Raw genomic sequence first — 18,279 nt, 5'->3', positions numbered from 1 at the left:
CTCCTTTCCTGCAATTACACAACCTGGAGGTTGCAGGAGGGATCCTTTTTGAAGACTACGACTAAGACAGACTAATCACAGGAAGAAGGGGCAGGCTCATGAAGACTCAACAACATCTTGACATAAGACATTGTCAGCCTGATGTTCCAACCATATGGTCTATAGGCTCCTTTCTGTTATCTTGTCTACATGTGCTGTTGGAAACATCACAATCAAAATTGGCTGTGCATGAGCAGTGGTACATATCCTTGGAAATGCAGGGACTGGGTTACACAAAGTTTCAATAAACATAAAACACTACTTGGAAGCAACATTAAGTGTTGTCCTGTGTACTTATATAACACATCAGGCTTTTCTTTCATCCATCCATCATCTATACCCACTTATTCCTAATTAGGATCACAGGGATCTGCTGTAGCCCATCCCAGGTCTCTTTAGGTGAAAGGCAGGGGTACACCCTGGACAGGTCACCAGTCCATCACAGGGCCACACAGAGACAAACAACCACACACACTCACACTCACTCCTATGGGCAATTTAGAGTCACCAATCAACCTGACATACATGTTTTTGGACTGTGGGAGGAAACCAGAGTACCTGGAGAAAACCCACACAAGCACAGGGAGAACAAGGAAAATTCACACAGAAAGGCCCCTGCTTGATTTCCAACCAGGAACCTTCTTACTGTGAGGCAACAGTGCTGACCACCTATACACCGTGCTGCCCACTTTCCCTTTAGTTAATAAAAATGTTTGTCACACAGTGCTCATTCAGTTCCCCCTCAGATGCTGCTTCTGCACACAAAGCAACTCTGCACTATATGATTTCTAATATTAACACCAGTACCAGGAAAAAAAAGACTACAGGGACATTTTGATATTATTTCAGACAATAAATCTGACTGAGATAAATTGTATTACAACCTTCACAGTAGTCAGTAGGACTTCAAAAAGTTCCATAAATCATAAAAGGAATGATGACTAAACAGTAAAGTTCTATAAGTGATGTTTAATTAAAAATGAGAAATAGTGTTTAGAGATTAAAAAAGTTACATAAACAAATGAAAGTCACAACCACAAATTCATTCAACATGTTTCTCTCATGATGGTCCTCTTCACCCTCTTGTTGATTATATACTATTTATCTTCTGTGGCTGAAATGACAGTTTCCCGATGATAGATTTTCTGGTTCCTTATAAAGAACATGTTTGTTTTAGAAATTATCACAGAATGGGATTCAAATAAGATGTAGATAGACTTGGTCAAATGTGAGTTCACGAATACAGCATCTGGCTCGAGCAGCAGTTGAATCTCCTGTTGCTTTTTTCTACCTTAAACTTCCACTCAGTCGTGTTAATTATAGAAGGCGGGACAGTGAAAGCTGTAGTCTGTACTGTACTTTAAGTTTCATTGTCTTACTCCATATGATCCATATATATTCCATGTAATCCCTTACATCAGCATCTGGTTTATATCTCAGCAGTTATTTAGAAATTCTGACAGCAATTATATATCTCACAGTCAGTAAAAAGAGCTACACTAAGCTTTAAAACCAAATAGTGAAATGGCTATAAAAGAAGCAGTGTCCAAAAGTGACAATGAATACTCCTCAATTCAGCCAGATTATGCTTTGTCTGCACAGTATGTGTCTACTTCAGTTAACCATTCACTCCAAACAGAGCCAACCATTTGCTTAGATCATTTATAACGGGGTGACTACAAGCCTGCCATTGGAGATGACTGAATAGTACGTGAACATTTGGAATAATAGTATTTTCTGTTCTTCCTGTTCCGCCAACATGATGTGCATGGAGCAACATACTGTGCGTGTTGTGTCCCGGCTTGCTGAACGCTTGAATAGAACAGAGCCATTGTCAGTGTCAGTATTAACACCTGGGGCCGCTTTCACAAACACTAATATGGCTTTATGATATATTGAGCTCTTGATTATCTTACTGGTTTGGTATGAATTCTGGGTAAATTAAGATTTATTTTCAAACAAAAACAAAAAAACATGGCTGACCAACATCAGGCAGAAAGAAAACCTTCATAAAGAAGAATCCTAACAGACAAAAAGACATTTTATTGAGAGAATTGCAAAGAACATAGCCCTCTGAAAACATGTCACCCTCTCACTGCTTGTTCTACAGTACCATGCAATACCACCAGTAAACATCATTTCCTCTCTTTTGTCAGTTACAGGTAAAACTTTCATAAGTCTAATTTAAGAGCAAAATCCACTACAAACCAGTGTAAAATGTCTTTTATGAAACCGGCCTGTGTTTTCTTGTTATGAACAGTAAAAATGTCTCTGTTTTCAAAACACTTCAAAATACCTTTTTATCTTCAGTTACAATTGGCTTTTGAAGGTGAAACTATTAAATAGTAAAGAATTTATAACTTAAAGAAACATATATATGCGCGTGCATATATGCACACGCACACACACATGCACGTACACGCACGTGCGCGCACACACACGCTGGTGTTATTTGTGACGCATTTAAATGTCATGTGTGTAACTGAGGACTTACATTCCCCCCTGCTGGTAAATTTCTTTCTCTGCAGTTACTAGCTGCAGTGTCACAACTCTGTGTGAGCCAGTTCTCAACAAAGCTTCAGCATCACCGCAGATCAGGTGTTGAAGCCCCCAAGTAGGTTCTGAGGTCTGAGATGTTTGATTTGATGATCTTGGCTGGGATAGTTGGCATGTTCAACCTCTGATATGCAGCAAACCTGTGACAGCCTCCGAAAGAGTAGTAGTAATTTCCCCCCTCTCGACCTTTGATCCACAGCACATCAATGGGAGGAACGACACTGATGTCTGCTGTCTCCTGAAAGGAAAAACAAAAACTGTCCATTATTTATGAAGCAGGTGTGCGTCAGATATGACGCATGGAACAAAGGAATAAACTGATGTTCATAAACCAAGCTCCTAGCACCATGGGAATGTCAAAGTAATGTAAGCATAACTTTACACTGGGTAACTAGCAAACAGTGTCATGGGCCAGGCATTAGCAGCATCTTAATGGCATACCCAGCTGTAGATGATAACTGCAATACCTTTAGACAAGTACTATTCCTATACAGTGTCAAGAAACTTTCCATCCACTGCTACATAAAACTTCTACTCCACTACTTTCCAGAGAGAAATGTTGCACTTCTACATCAATATACTTTATTTATTTGAAAAAAATAAAGTTACTAGTTACTTTGCAAATTCAGAATATGAGAAAACATAATAATAAAGATCGTACAACAGTGTTTTTAAGGCACATTTTATAAACTATCAGTTTTTATGTTGCTGCTGTATTTTATGTAAAATATTTCTTTCAAACGCAACTAACGTCAAAAACTACATAACTACAGGGGTCAGATAGATACTGTATAAAGCTAGTGGAGTAAAAAGGACTTGGCTCCGGAATTTAAAGGGGTACAAGAGCAATGTTACAGTAACATAAAATGGAGATACTCCAGTACCTATGCCTTGTGCTTAAATGCAGTAGTTAAGTTAAGTAAACGTGGTTGTTAGTATAGACAGATAAAACCAGTTACCTTGATTGTTTCCATCAGACTCTGGACTTTCTGCTGGTCCAGTTCCGGAGGGATCGGTCTGATGAGGAACTTTAATGGGACGTTATGAACCTCCTCGACACTGTCCGAGTGAATCGACCTGTTTTTGACAGACTGATCAGACATTATGGACATGTTTCTCCTGAGTGAAACCAACCACTTCCCTTGAGTTTTAATATGATCTGCCAACCGAAACATTTATCTCTCATGAGTCTCTCCGCTTCCTGGAGGCAGATACGTAGGACGTCAGGTTTAGGTTCTGATTGGTCTGCTGTGCTGTCAATCATAGACATAGGCTGTAGATTGAACCAAACATTATTACTCATGGGAGCCAAACATTTAGCACAATTAAAAATAAATAAAATACGTATTATACTAATAAACTGTGTAAAATATTTAAGTGAGCCAACACTTTGTAAAAATAAATAAATAAATAAACTCGTTATTAAGAAAACAGTTTAGTCATATTTAGTATAAACTTTTAGCGTTTTGTCTGACCATCAAGACTGCACTGGTCTTCCATGTTAATATTAAAATGCCCTTTCTAAGAAAATCACTTCATAACGTCACCTTTTTTGTAATATTGTCATTTTGAACTTATAACTGATTTTTAATTTATAACTTATTATATTATTTGGGGTTTGGAAGGGGTAGTGTTGCATAAACATACTGTTAACACAATCACAGTTGTAAATGCAAATGAAACCCTCTGTATTTAACCATGCAGGCCATTTAATATCAAGCTAATAAATCAGTGTTAAATGTTTTTGACCTAATAACCAGAACATTAGAACTAACAGGCATTTCAGTAAATACTTTTATGGTATGTACATCCAATAGTACACAAACATTTCCCATTTTCTAAGATCATTTACCTATTTCATGGCATTACTGTTTCTCAGTGAAATTTCCTCCAGCAGTTAGTAAAGCAGTCGAAAAGAGAATCCTATGGTGACAAAAGTTTTTTAACGAGGTCAATGTTTTTTGTCGACTACTGCGTGATGTAGGCTTCCTCCTTCAAAGTGCACTGATTTTCTATTTTTGCAGAGGACCAGGTTGCTGTGGTTACATAAAGGACGTCTGGGCTTGCAGCTTTGCACAGGTAAGTGGAAAGCTTCAAAGATCTGTAGCAGTGGTGTGGAAACAGAACTATTATTGTTTTCTCCGACTCACAGTTGCACTATCTTCTAATGAGACAATTAAAAATGATTTCTTGGACAGGAGAGGCAGGTCGTTATATTGAATTATTACAAGTACTTTGAACTACAATGGCAGCGCCTTTTATGTTGAATAATTGGTCACATGGGAATCAGTTAGAACATGAAGGAGATCTATATATAGTATATAATCATTAACAATAGTATCAGTGCATTATATATCTTTGTGGAATAAAGCTGAACATAATACACTGTAATTTGGGTGCTGCAGTGAACACTGTTTTCCTTCATTGTCAAATCATACTTGTGTAGCAACAGCAGCAATCTGTTTTCCCACAAAAAAGCTAAGCTTTGAAACTACGTTAATTTTGGAAGCCAGTTTACAATTAGTCTTACTCTTCAGATGAAAACACTTAACAGTCTTAATCATATTTTAGAAATTTTCATCATTTATAGTTTTAGTCTATAGTATCTGTCAACTAATAGTCAGTGTCTTTTGTTGTCCAATTTTCTTCCTACCTAATCCCACAGGTGTGGAAGCCAGGTAAATCCAGCTAACAACTCAGGTAATTCTCCTCTGCTTGCAGCTCCACCAATAACAGTACTGTTAACTTTCCTGAGGTGGCATCTGCACAAGTCCCTTATCCAATCCAAGGACACGGACACACTGTGTAAGTGTAGACTGACCATGTAGCCAATCTTGAATGTCCGATAACATTCCTGTCTTGTCTCATCAATAAAGAAAAAAAAACGTCATCTTCAAAAGCCATCTTATATTTTGCTATTTCTTCTTAAAGAGCAATTTAGAAGATAGCAGTATAGTATAAAACCAACTCAAACACTCTAATTAAGCTGTAATATGCTGACTGCTGATTGTATGCCTCTCAGTATGAAAAACAACGGTATAGGAAATATGTTTAGTGACATATCCTCCCTCAGGCATTCACTACTTTATACAATGTCAAATTCCAGTTGCTGCATTTCTGTCAATCAAATGCCACTTCATTAAGCCCCAGAAAAATCCAGCATCACGTAAAGCAGAGACCCTATCAGTCAAAGCATATAGACATGTAAATCATTTCTAGTGCTGAGGTGTGTTTAGAGTCCCACTACACTCTGCATGACCCTCTACTGTCACAGCAGGACTGTATTCTAGTTGCTAACATATCTCAATTACTTAGATTGAGTTAGTCACACAGGTACAGCGGCAGGTCATGGAAGAACAGTTCCTACATAATGATTTGCTGTTAATATTAGATTCCAGTACCCATGGGATTGTCACACTTAGAGCAGCTGGAGAAAATTACCTGCCAGCTTTCCGACAGGGAAGTGAGCTATATTTATTTATAATTTCCTTTTTTTACACACTGACATGCTTTTAAAGTGATAATTATTCTGACGACGACTTTCAGCCTTCAAACTATAGCTTTGTGATACATGAATATGTCTGAAATCATGACATGGTTTAGCAACAGTGGATGTTTCTCTGTTTGCGGCTGTGTGTGTGACTGATTTGTTCAGTGATGTTGATTATTCACTGATGTGTCTTGCTGCTTTAACTTATGAAATATTTTTCCGCGCTATCTTTTTCTACTGCCTTTTATACATTTCTGCAGTGATGTTTTTGAGAGAGGTTATTTACATGTGGATTGAAAACACTAGACTTTCTTTCCACTTATACTTAGTTCAGTTCATTGACCAGAAACAGAAGAATGACATTTTTTATCAACATAGAAAACCACAAAAACATTGTTGTCATTTTCTTTTTTATCTCTGAGACAAAAACATGGTAGCATATCTGTTATACCTTTATTATGCTTGTTACTGCATGTACAGTATATGGAGGAAAAAAGTGAGCTATTTAGGGAGTGACCTTCTTGACTTTTGTATGAGTGCTGATGACAAGTTGGATATCTTAGATGCATAAAAATGTGATTTTGACATGACTTCAAAAAGAGAAGCATACGGATGAGGTGGACCCTCTGCCAACAGAGAGACGAGGAAACAGATGGGTTTTACACAAACAGCACAAACATCAAGAACACTGAGTTAAAGAGCTTGGCAGTCTCACTTGATGAAACAGTAAGAAATGGAGGCGCTTTTAATGAGCATCTCTCCTGTGATGCAGAATGTGAAAAGACAAACTGTTCTTAAAGGGGCAGTTACAGCTGGTTGGCCCAGACTGGTTCAACTGTATGGTTTTACCAGCCTCTTGTTGAGTGACTTTGGGCAGTATGCATGTAGATTAGTTATTGTTTGAGGGGAGATCCATTTAGCCAAAATCCTACTTCCCCTGACTTATTCAACTCAGCTGATGGCACTGTCATCAACAAAAAAATTGCCTGTTTATTGCTGTCGAGTTGTTTAAGCGATAGTTGATGTTTGGCCAACAGATGGCGCCAGGTGTATGAGAAGGGTCAGAGCGAGGGCCGCCACCATTTAAGCGTGCTGATTCAAGTAATGATAGTTAACCTAGTTACAGATGACAACTTGTTTCTGTCTTACCTGTAACCAACCGAGGGACACCAATTGCAACTAAAATTATTTTTTAAATTATTCTATAATGGTAGCAACTATCCATCCATCTATCCATTCATCACCTTGTAGAAATGATCAAATATCCATCCAACTGTATAAATGACCAAAAATGTTGCTTATGGCAACTTCATAAAATGCCAAGGTGATGTCTTCAGAGTGCTTGTTTTTCCCAGTCAAGTGCAAAGATATTGAGTTTAGTATCCCATAAGACAAAGAAAAACAGCAGATATTCACTTTAGAAGCTGAAACTGCATTATCAAAAGGCCTGTTTATTCATGTCTACCAGCTGAATAATTGACAAAAAACATGTTGTTTTCTGTGTCATTTATGAGAAAATTAGATGCCAGCTGCAACGAAAATGCTTTCACTGCTAATGAAATGGACAGCTACAGCAATTACAAATGGGATTTTTTAATTATATTTTTTTTCTCCCTGTCAGCAGCAGAGATAATTTTGATGTGCAGAGTAGCAGTGTGGAATACAGTATGACTGCAATTGATGATTACTATTCTTAGTTTCTGAATTAATCTAAAAAAAGTCAGAAAACAGCAAAAAATGCTTGGTACATTTTGCTAGAGGCAATCTGTTGAAAGCCAGAAGATATTCAGTTAAAATCAAAAAAGTGTAAGAAATCAGCAGATCTCTTAGAGGCTGAAAAATGACCCCATATTTAACATGTTCCTTGTACAATTACATGATTATGATACAGCACGTGCCACTTTATTTTCTGTTGATCAGCTAATTTCAGCTCATCAAAAAGGACGTTGTCTGTTGTGTTGTGTGAAAGCCACTGAAAACTTTCCAGTGATTTAGTTTTATTTAATAGCCCTGTATCCACTATTGGTGGATGTAGTGACCTTGTGCTGAACCTTCACCCCATAATAAAGGAAGCCACATTTTCTCCCAGACAGTCACTGAGAAGATGATGGCTCAGGTCAATATCTTAGAGTGAGTCTTAGTGTAGCATGCTCAATTTTGCAGGTTGTTTTCAATAATTTACCTGGTGTGCTCTGAGTGTGTGCGGCAGTGGGAGACCACTGCTGCATGTGTGCTATGCTGTTGAGTGGTGCATGGATATGTATGCAGGGCCACAATCTCCCTACCTGCCTCCCAGTGCTGATCACTCACAGCCACTGTTGTTACACACATAGCACACCCACGGGTCATGTAATTGGATTCCATGGGTCCCCATTTTACAGTCCATTGCCATGTAATGAAATCAGTTATTTACTCTCATCATAAAATCTGATAAGGGACAACATCTGCCAGGGTAAAGTTTGAGCGAATACTGCACATGAATGTTGATGGGGAGTCTGCAACATTGTCATCTGCAGCACAAGAGACTGTTGCTGTGTGCAGAAGAATCAACACTTGGTTGTCGAATTGTCATTTGACTCAACATGTGAATACAGATATTACAGTTTTTTAAGTTATATGTTTACCTTTGGGAACATAACTAGCATCAAGGCAATAGCAATGGAAATCACTGTCTCCCCACACTGGAGAGAAGAGTGTGCAGCAAAAAGCCTTGTTTCTGATCCCTGCTCTGCTCTGCCGGCTGTCTCATTATACTGCTGCTGTGCTGCTGGAGGACACTGAAGGACACAAGCAATTGAAAAGTGTTGTATATTCCCTGGAAACCAATCAAGAAAAGCCCCAGAATAATAATCCCTGTCCGCTGTCATGATTCATTTTTATTTTGTTCCATATTTTTCTCTAGCTTTTGAGTCACTCAGAAAGAGTAGTTCCAGCATAAAATCAATGTTCCATTAAAATTTAATGACCAGGAAGGGCTTAATAGTGGTGGAACAGATGCCTCTGCTTTTGATAACGTCGACATCTCAGGAACTCTTATTCAAAGCTATATTGGTGTTGTCAGGTACTCTGACCCTTTCTGCTCTCAGCCACTGTGAAAAACAAAGGATATTGGCATTTTTTTGTGCCTCGTAGTGGTGAAATTAAAAGTTAGTAAAGTGACGGTAAAACTCATAACATCCCTCAAGCACTGACAAGGGAGGCCACAGCTGATAGCACATTATTGTTGTAACTATAATCATTCACTGTGCTAATGTTGACTGTGGGCTAATCCAAACAGATACCAGACTCACCATTTTCTCAGTGTTTCATAACATATACATCATGAACAAAAGGAATACACTGAAATAATAGGTTGGCTTGTCAACATCTGCAGGACCTGAATTTGTGTGTATGTGTGTGTTTATACATATGTGTGTTTTGTTCTCAGTGATGAACATAAATACCCTTTTTTTTAATAGAATCAAATGAGACTCTTTTAAAAGAAATGAGTGTAAGACTTATAGGTTTCTTGTGCTATTGTTTTTATTAATGTTATCATTGCTATTGTTCTCATCATTACTAATTGTAGCAGAACAAGATAAATCAAAACACCCCTCAGCAATCATGGCTTAAGTTTCTTCATACTCATCTGGAGAAAGATAAAGAGAGAGTGAGAAGGAAAGTGGAAAATCTTAATCAGTTTTTTTTTTTTTCTTTGAGGACCATATGGAAGGTTTCAAGCAGCCAACCATATGTTGAAGGCTTTTGTCATGGAAATCATACTTTTTGGCACTTTTCATTGCGCAGCCAAGCCGGGCACATAAATAAAAGAAAATGAGAACAGAAAAATCATACAGACCATGATCAGATCTTTGAGAGTACACAGAGTTTGAAGTTTTCGTTTATAACTTACAACAGATAGGTTTTTAATCAAGACACTCCCTGATTCACATGGTCACCCACTCTGCTATTAGTACCTGTATTTGTCTTTTTTTTTAAATAAAAAAGACAGCATGAATAGAAAAAGAGCAATTAAATGTCTACATGCATTGTCATATTATTGCTGTGATATATTTACAAATGTATTTACACACTTATCAAAGAGGAACAATGCTTCCCTACATTTAAATTCAGAAGTTTAGAATCAAATTGTATATCAATGGTATTTTCTCAGATGATGTTCTGTAATACAACCACTTTATGATGCAAGTGTACATTTTCAGTTGATGTTTTGATCTCAGTGCGTTTACTTGCCACAGTCCCCTGATTTTGGAGATGCATTATATCCCTTTTCCACACTAAAATATAAAACATATAAAAATAAGATAAGTAGTGACTTATGCATTAGTTCAATAATACAGCAACAACCCAAACTGTATGTTGTGCAAGATAATTGGGAAACAGGTGGTTTCGATGCTCTCTTGCAGTGATTCAGCTGTAGCACTTATACAACCATTGATGGGATGACGGTCAAACAGGGTGGAGCGGAAGGACAAACAGCAGAAACTCCTCTTTATTCTCGTTTTATCCACTTTTTTCCTCACTTTTGGGTTCTTTTTCTTGTTTGTTTTTTGTTTTGTTTTTTTTTTCTTTTAGGCTCAGCATTACTGTAATCATGTCATCTATTTGGAATATGCAAATAGCTGACAGTGCATTTGCCTGCTGGTGCTTGACCTTCCCCTTGGAGGTCGCTCACTGACTCAATTACAGTTCCTATCTGCAGTCTGTCTGCAAACACCTGTTATCCTCCCACACTCCACCACCCTCTGCCAATCCCACTTCAGAGCATCTCATGCTTGGTGCGTCTGTTTAGAAGCTGCTGGGACGGGATGAGGATAGCTGGTGGGGAGGGGAGGGCTGCAAAGCGGGGACAAATGACGGGGAGAATTAGAAGTACATAACATATGTGTTGTTTAATATCAACAATCCTGAAGACTTTTCCCACCAAGACAGTTCATGTCAAAATAATTTCCATTAATGCTGGTTAGAAGTACATATATGCCCATCCTATGGTATCTCTACAGGATTCTCACCTTACAGGCTTTTTTATGTCAGTGACCTATGAAAATGATTGTAATCTTGTTGTTTAATACATAGCGTTTTAGCTATTCTGTTCTTCAGCTGCCAGAAGAGATTTTTTTTTTACCTGGTTGCTCAAAAACAAAAGTGATAGTTAAATATAATAATAAAGAATAAAAATATGAAAGAATAATTTTTCCTGTCAAATAAACACTTGCAGAAGTTTTGACTTTGCTGTATAAAGGATTGAGAATTGCTCATAGTCACTGCATTGCTGTTTTTTTTTATTGCTTTTGCACCTTTTGTAGGTGTAACTAGATTACACCTATATTATCAGTCTCTAATTTAAGCATTGTTACATTTTTCATGGCACATCTATATGCACATCAGCCATTTACAGGAATTAGTTATTGCCTGAGATATAAAGACGAAAAGGGCCAAAATCTCCCATCATAAGGAGGCAGTGGTCTTTTGGGAAACACCAAGATAGAGAACATTTTATTCTTTTGTTTTCATTCCTTCTTTTTATTGCCCTAAACTGACTGAAAACAGGACAGCTGTGATTGTTATTTGTTATGTCAATTGCTGTGTCAGTAAAGTTATTGCCACAAAAACAAAAGTAATTCAGCGTTCATTCGTTTGAAGCCGTCTAACACTGGTATTGTACATTGTTCCTCTTTAAAAATACTAAGTCCCATGGACTCTCTACAGTTTTCATGCATATAAACATTTTCCTTTAAGATCAGCAGCATCTTACATGGTCAATGGATGTTCATTTTTAAAAAGTATAAACAATAAATAAATACGTGATCATTAACAAATAAGCAAGTCTTCCATAAATACACAAAAGGAAGGTAAATAAATAAATAAATAAATAGATAAATAGATAAATAATTAGATAAATAAAGTATTTACATGATAAATAGATGGTATGCATCTAAACCGGTGGCAGAGCTTTGAGCGACATATAAAACAGACAAACAATAATTTGACTGTCACTTTGTAACTGAGGGTGTGTGAGTCCATACCTTTACTCTGAGGTAACACTGGCTGAGGGGGAGCACCTCAAACACTGGCTGAAGATTGCTTTTTGAGATTGGACGATGCACCATAAAGGCAGCAGAGTTTATGCAAGCCACCGTGGCCAAGGAAGAACAACGAGAGTTTTCATTGCTATAGACATGTTAACTGCACATGGCACTTATAACAATAGATCATTTGGTCTGGCTTTCAATGTTTTTGTCCAAGTCTGTACATTGGGGTGAGACTATTATTAACCTGTTCAACAGGCCTGTTAAACATTTTAAAATCACTGCGCTCGCAGAATTAAATTGAATGGCCTATGGCCTATGATCTTGTATAGCTTATTTAAATTATCTTTTTTGAATACCCACAGTTACAAAGATGCTTTTGATCAACAAGGGATAATAATCACAAAAAATAAATTTAGAAAAATCAAATAGAAAAATAACATCCGTTGAATTGAAACATTGGTGTGGAAAAAAGGGGTTGCCTTTTTACTTTTTAAAATGATCTCCCTTTTTTGCAAATACTGTCATAGTTCACATTTTCATAAAAAGTTCATGTTGGCAGTTGCAAAAGAATTCAATTCTTAGCAAATAAAAAGCAGCATAAAAATACAAGAGGTCATTTTGTCTCTAAAAAACAAAAGAACACTGTTAGTCCATTTTTTTTTCATTTTCTTATTACTATTTGCTATAAAATATCAGGAATCTAAATATTAATACTATTGATATCAATATCATTATAGTCATTGATAAAAATTCACATGCCAGGCCTCATATATAAGTGTGTGTATGTACTGTACTTTTATCTTTGTGGGGACCATTTTGAGCATAATTCTATCAGAGTGAGGATATGTTCGTCAGTCCTCACTTTTGCAGACTCTTGCATGAGGGATAACCCTTGTTTTAGGGTTAAGGGGCAGAATTAGGTTAAGAATAGGGTTAGGATAGGCATTTAGTTGTAATAGGTAAGGTTACGGCTAGGTAATGCACAATGTCAGTCCTCACAAAGACAGAATTACAGCTGTGTCTGTGTGTGTGTGTGTGTGTGTGCATGTGTTTACATGTACATACATAAATGTCTGTGTTTGTGCATACATATTTGTGTGAGTGTATGTGTGTTTACATGTGCCCACATCCATGCGAGCAGATGTTGCTTAAATGTGTACAACTATCATCTACAGGGAAGGTTGTTTGATTGTATGTTTCTGTGGACGATTAGCTACTGTGCAGGGAAAAAATCCAGCATCTTTTGAAATTGTCTTTGCCATAATCATTAGAGTTTTTTCACGTATTCTCAGTGAAAATATTGCTTTCTAAAAAAGGGAAGAAAAAAGGCATGGAGGGCAGAGTGAACAGGGTTATTGGTTGTGAACCTACAACAAGGGTTCAAACTTTTGCTTCTTCCTCGTGGTTAGTTTTCGGATCCAGAGTCATCTTCGTCTGCAGAGCCCTTGAAGCAAGCTGACTCATAGTGCTTGTTCAGGTAGGACTTGAGAGCGAAGGTCTTATTGCAGCGCTTGCATCTGTAGTGCTTGAAGGCAGAGTGTGTTTGCATGTGGGCGCGGAGGTTTGAACGGTCAGCAAAGGCTTTGCCACAGTGGGCGCAGGCAAAGGGCTTCTCCCCTGTGTGTGAGCGCATGTGACCTTGAAGGAGCCACGGCCGGCTGAAGGCCTTGCTGCACACTTCGCATTTGTGCTTGAGGTCGTGGGTGAGGATGTGCATGGCCAATGCAGGCATAGACACATACACTTTGCCACAGGTGGGACACTTGCGGGCCATCTTGCTATCCAGGCTGCGGTGCGTCTGTTTGTGTCTGCTGAGGTTGGAGGAGGTGGCATACGTCTTCCCGCACTCGTTGCAGGTGTGGCGTGGTGTCCCAGCTCCTCTCTCCTGACCTCCAGCATTGGCACTGCTGCTTCTCGAGCCCCCTCCACGACTCTCGTTGTCTCCCTTTCGCCTCGAACGCCCATCAGAGATGAAGAAGGCATCCATGGTGTAACCCTCGGCCAGGGCCTCCGATTCACCACTGTAGAAACCACTTGCTGTCATGCCAGACTGGGGGCTGTCGGGGTGCTTCAGGTCAGGATCACAATACTCCCCTCCACTGCTCACCTGGGTGTACAGGGGGTCTGACACAGGCGAAGCTAGCTTGTGCTCCATCTTCTTCTCCCCCTGGTATACAGATGGTGTGATGTAATCCTGGATGTAGCCTGGGTAAGAGACACACGCAAACACAGTTGGCCAGGGGTTGTGATGGATAAGGACACAGTGACATGCGGGTGATTACATGATTATCACGTTGGATGATTGCCCTTTATAAAATGGTGAAACAGTTAGTGGCAGCACAGTGCTGATTGCATTCTTTTCAGAACTCACAGGTTGCTCACACAATAGTGCTGGGGATGCTGGGAAATGTGATGCGCTCAGCTGCATTTAGGTCGGTTGCAATTTTACATTGAAGATGAGCACTAGATAATAGCTCATCAAAGAAATCTCCAGGGCGAGAGGATGCACAGTAAAGTTGCTCTTAAATAAAGTAATCCCATTGATCAGACCTCTTTTTCTTCATCTATGGCATGCCAGTCCTTTGTGGCTGGGGCCTGTCTCCATATTTGCTTAATGAATAATCTGTGAGCACTAACATTACAAGTTAGACAGAATTGTGTTACAACTCTAAACCTTAGCAAATATATGCACATTACCTACCCACAATTTATATTTCAGCAAGGGTTATTGTTTTTTAATATGAATATACCCAAACAGAGAACAGGTTGCAAGATTTGAGAAAACTTTCTGTATTAATTAGTCGTTTTTTTTGGTTTTTTTTGCTGTAAACAGATTTTTCAGATTTTGAACCCGATCGGTTTGTTACATAGTTGTTTAGATCCTTTAGGATTTCATGGTACTTCTTAAAGCAGGTTTAAGCATGATACAGCAAAGTACGAAGTACCATGAATGATTTAAATGTCCCCAACTGTACAGAGCATGATTTTCAGAGAGATATATTTTTGCTGGCATCATTCATGTCTTTCCTCTTCCTTCAAATCAGCTCAGTGCCAGAGGAGCTAAAAGGCTTGCTGGCAGCTAAATGCAACAGAAGTTGTTATATTCTTATACTGTGATTCTCAGGAGCTGAATAAATGTGAAATGCATTTTACTTCTAGGGTTAATATTGTATAGGTTGAACATATGAGAGTTAATATTAAATGTGGTGAAATTCTTTTCCTGAGAGTATTATTGCATATCTGCAAAAAAAAAAAAAAAAAAATAAGCCATTCACACTGTGTGCAGCAAGCAGTGGAAATTAGGTATTGACTGTTTTTTAATGAAATTCAAGGTTTTGAGTTGATCAATAGGCTATCATCTGTAAAATAGTGCAGCTGTTGGAACAGTAGACTGCTGGGGAAGATAGAAATAGTGCGAGAAACAGATCAAGTATACAATAATAGTTTATTAGGCACAGTGCGCTAGAACACATGGCATCACATACACATTGTTTGTGAAGAGGGTCAGCTGTCTACAGCAGCGAGCACACTGAAGTGCCTTCAAGAAACAGGCCATTAAGAAATCAGCTGAAGTGCTTTCTTACTAGAGCGTCTCCATTCTCAAGGGTTTCTGTTCACACATCCACTTTGTCAAAGACATGACCATGACACCCGGGGACTGGGAAACACCAGGCCTGTGCACACATTATTATGCTGCACTGCATGGGTTCACTGTTGTAAACTACACAGATGGTGTTTGTCCAGGAGAGAGCCGCTCTTTCTTTCAAAAACAAGACAAAGAGAAAATGTTTCTGATTTATAATTTTTAAAACTAAACTCTTGCATTTATAATTTAATTTACCAATGCTACTGCTTCAACAATTATTCATGGCTATACGTTCCACCTGTTTCACAACCACACTAGAGACCATCAGAAAGATAGCTAAAGGGCCCCTGAACTATATATGACAACATGGCCTTAATTTAGCAGTTTTCAGCAAAACATACCATAGCAAGGTAAGAAGAGTTTACTGTGTTTTAGATACCCAAGGTCAGACAAGGAGCTCATCATTTAGGACTGTATCAGCCTTTACAGCTCATAGACTCATTTCTCTAATGCAAAGCAAGCATGTAATTAATGGACCCTCTCAGCCACCCCTCTTTGTTATTCGACAGACACTCAAGTCAAATGTCTCCACAATGGGGGGAAAGAAAATCTCCTGGCACAGCAGAAGTGCTGATGTTAGGTATTTCAGCCACGCTGAGAATACTTCTCTTTCTCTTTCCCTTTCTCTTTTTTTATTTGAATTAGTATCAAAGGGAGGATTCATTTGTTCAAATTAAACACCTTTTGTCAACACCTATGTGCTTTGTTATGTATTGGACAATAGATTCAGGAACAATAGAGAATCACAATAATTATAATATATATAATATAAATGACACAAATGGATTCTTGAATAATTCCATTTGTACTGCAGGAATCTCAAAATTTCTTAAAAGCTGCAGAATATATATATATATGTATATATACATATTTACTTGTTGCAGTATTTTTGTCTTTACTCAGCGGGCATAATATGACAATTCATTATAGTTTACAAAACCAAACCGGTTGTGTCTCTTTTACCACAGACAAAAAAAAGTCCACTAGTTCTAAGCTATCTATATTTTAATGGACATTGTTATCGACATGGTTGAATAACAGGTGCGTATCATCACAACATTTAGCTGTGGCCTGTGAAGCCTCTCAGTGTGAAAACGTCCTAACAAATCATAACAAAGACACATACAAGGCCCTCTAAATGTGGCTGCAAAATGGAAGCAGCGAGCTTAAAGCAGACTGTGAAAGTGAAGGTCGACTCTCAGTGCTCAGTACGAGAGCTTAGTGTGGCCGGTTCCATGTGTTGACCACATTTCAGCTATGTGTCTTTCTTCGTGTTTACTGTACAGCCTCTGTCACATGATCAGCCTCATTGCTGCCCCAAGCATTTCTGTCTCCCTTTTCTCTTTCTCTTTGCTACCCCTTCAGCTCTGTTCCCCACCTCCCACCCGACTCTACTGTACAGTGTGTTGATGTCTCTTGTCGCGGCGATAGTCCTGCATAGCTGAAACTCTAACCCCTGCTAGTTTTCAAATGCCCGGAAGGAAGAGAAAGATGTAGTGAAGCAATGGGGGTGGGGAGACTGTGCATGCTCCATTTGGATGGGAAGAGGGGGGCAAGGGAGGATTGGACTGTGATGGGAACTCAAGGACAATAACAGCTAAGGACAAATGTATCATCTGATACTTATCTCTCATATTCATGAATTTTTTAGACCACATGATGAACAGATATAGTCAGGCTGTGTTTATCCACCACAGGGTTGGTGCAGTCATACAAATACGTAACTGGAGCTTCTCCTGATTAGAGACACGTTTTGTTCACTATTTACATAAGCTAATCCGTGGCTGTGACCTGAATTGTGTCTGTCCTTCACTGGAGTCAAAAAACAAAAGTCTGGGAGCACAGTGATGGGGGTGGGGTGCCTCTGGAGAGGATTATTTAGGATATTGATGCAAAAATCAACTGAAACTCACATTAATTTACACCCCACAAGCATGTCATTGGCTGAAGCTAAAGAAAATCTCACCCACTACAAAAACAAAAGAGGATGCCTTCTGTGCTGAGTGTGGAAATGTCAGGCATGCTGAAATCAGCACCAGCGCTTTCTATGGCAGGAGTGCTAGCACATCTTTAACTAAAGCAGGGCAGACTAGTGGAGGCATGTTAACTCACCATTCTCACTGAGACGGACCCCAAGGCTGGTCACCGAATCTGTGATGGAGCGCGCAAAAGTGAACGAGTCATCCAGGTGGTGATGATGAGTGGAAGTAGCCACATTGGACGAAGAGAAATCATCAAGCTTGATCTTCTTGACCAAAAATGAGCGGGGCATCTTTTAATGGATAAAAACACAAAGCTGAGAAAAACACATGAGAGAAAATAAAAGACCCTCTGAGGAAGCACACGAGCAAAGCTGGCTTGACGGTAATCCTTGCGGTTAATGTGAAGACAACAGTCAAAAACATAAGATAAGAAAGAAAATGGAAACCGGTGTAGAACAAGGCTGGCGGCAATGCTGTGTGATACTCTCTGGCTCCCCCAGCTTCCCCCAGAAAAATGAAAAAAATAAAAACGAT

General features: G+C 38.7%; 2 protein-coding genes across 3 annotated transcripts; both read right to left on the bottom strand.

The window, feature by feature from the left end:
- Positions 1 to 2,062: 2,062 nt before the first annotated feature.
- On the bottom strand, positions 2,063 to 3,805 carry srxn1 (sulfiredoxin 1 homolog (S. cerevisiae)). Of its 2 annotated transcripts, none has more exons than XM_026332668.1 (2): positions 3,555 to 3,805; positions 2,063 to 2,833 (listed from the first exon to the last, which is right to left on the bottom strand). In XM_026332668.1, exons 1-2 carry the CDS (start codon positions 3,768 to 3,770, stop codon positions 2,624 to 2,626), a joined length of 426 nt encoding a protein of 141 aa, XP_026188453.1. In that variant the 5' UTR covers positions 3,771 to 3,805; the 3' UTR covers positions 2,063 to 2,623. The 2 variants fall into 2 exon arrangements, with proteins under 2 accessions (XP_026188453.1, XP_026188455.1); XM_026332670.1 differs by having other exon boundaries at positions 2,063 to 2,830.
- A 9,717-nt stretch (positions 3,806 to 13,522) lies between these two features.
- On the bottom strand, positions 13,523 to 18,035 carry scrt2 (scratch family zinc finger 2). The gene is made up of 2 exons (XM_026333052.1): positions 17,876 to 18,035; positions 13,523 to 14,322 (listed from the first exon to the last, which is right to left on the bottom strand). The coding sequence occupies exons 1-2, from the start codon at positions 18,033 to 18,035 to the stop codon at positions 13,523 to 13,525; spliced, it is 960 nt and encodes a 319-aa protein (XP_026188837.1).
- Between the last annotated feature and the right edge of the window lie 244 nt (positions 18,036 to 18,279).

The sequence above is a fragment of the Mastacembelus armatus genome, chromosome 7 (genome assembly GCF_900324485.2).
Source record: "Mastacembelus armatus chromosome 7, fMasArm1.2, whole genome shotgun sequence".
NCBI lineage: Eukaryota > Metazoa > Chordata > Actinopteri > Synbranchiformes > Mastacembelidae > Mastacembelus > Mastacembelus armatus.
The sequence above is the reverse complement of the archived record's forward strand: the minus strand, read 5'-3'. Positions and strand labels throughout refer to the sequence as shown.

Bases quoted from the DNA above. Each gene is read 5' to 3' on its own strand.
- srxn1 (XM_026332668.1), bottom strand. From the start codon at position 3,770: ATGTTTCGGTTGGCAGATCATATTAAAACTCAAGGGAAGTGGTTGGTT. The intron at 2,834-3,554 runs GTAACTGGTTTT...TTTTCCTTTCAG, and splicing joins GTCTGATGGAAACAATCAAG to GAGACAGCAGACATCAGTGT.
- scrt2 (XM_026333052.1), bottom strand. From the start codon at position 18,035: ATGCCCCGCTCATTTTTGGTCAAGAAGATCAAGCTTGATGATTTCTCT. The intron at 14,323-17,875 runs GTGAGTTAACAT...TCTCTTACCCAG, and splicing joins GGTCCGTCTCAGTGAGAATG to GCTACATCCAGGATTACATC.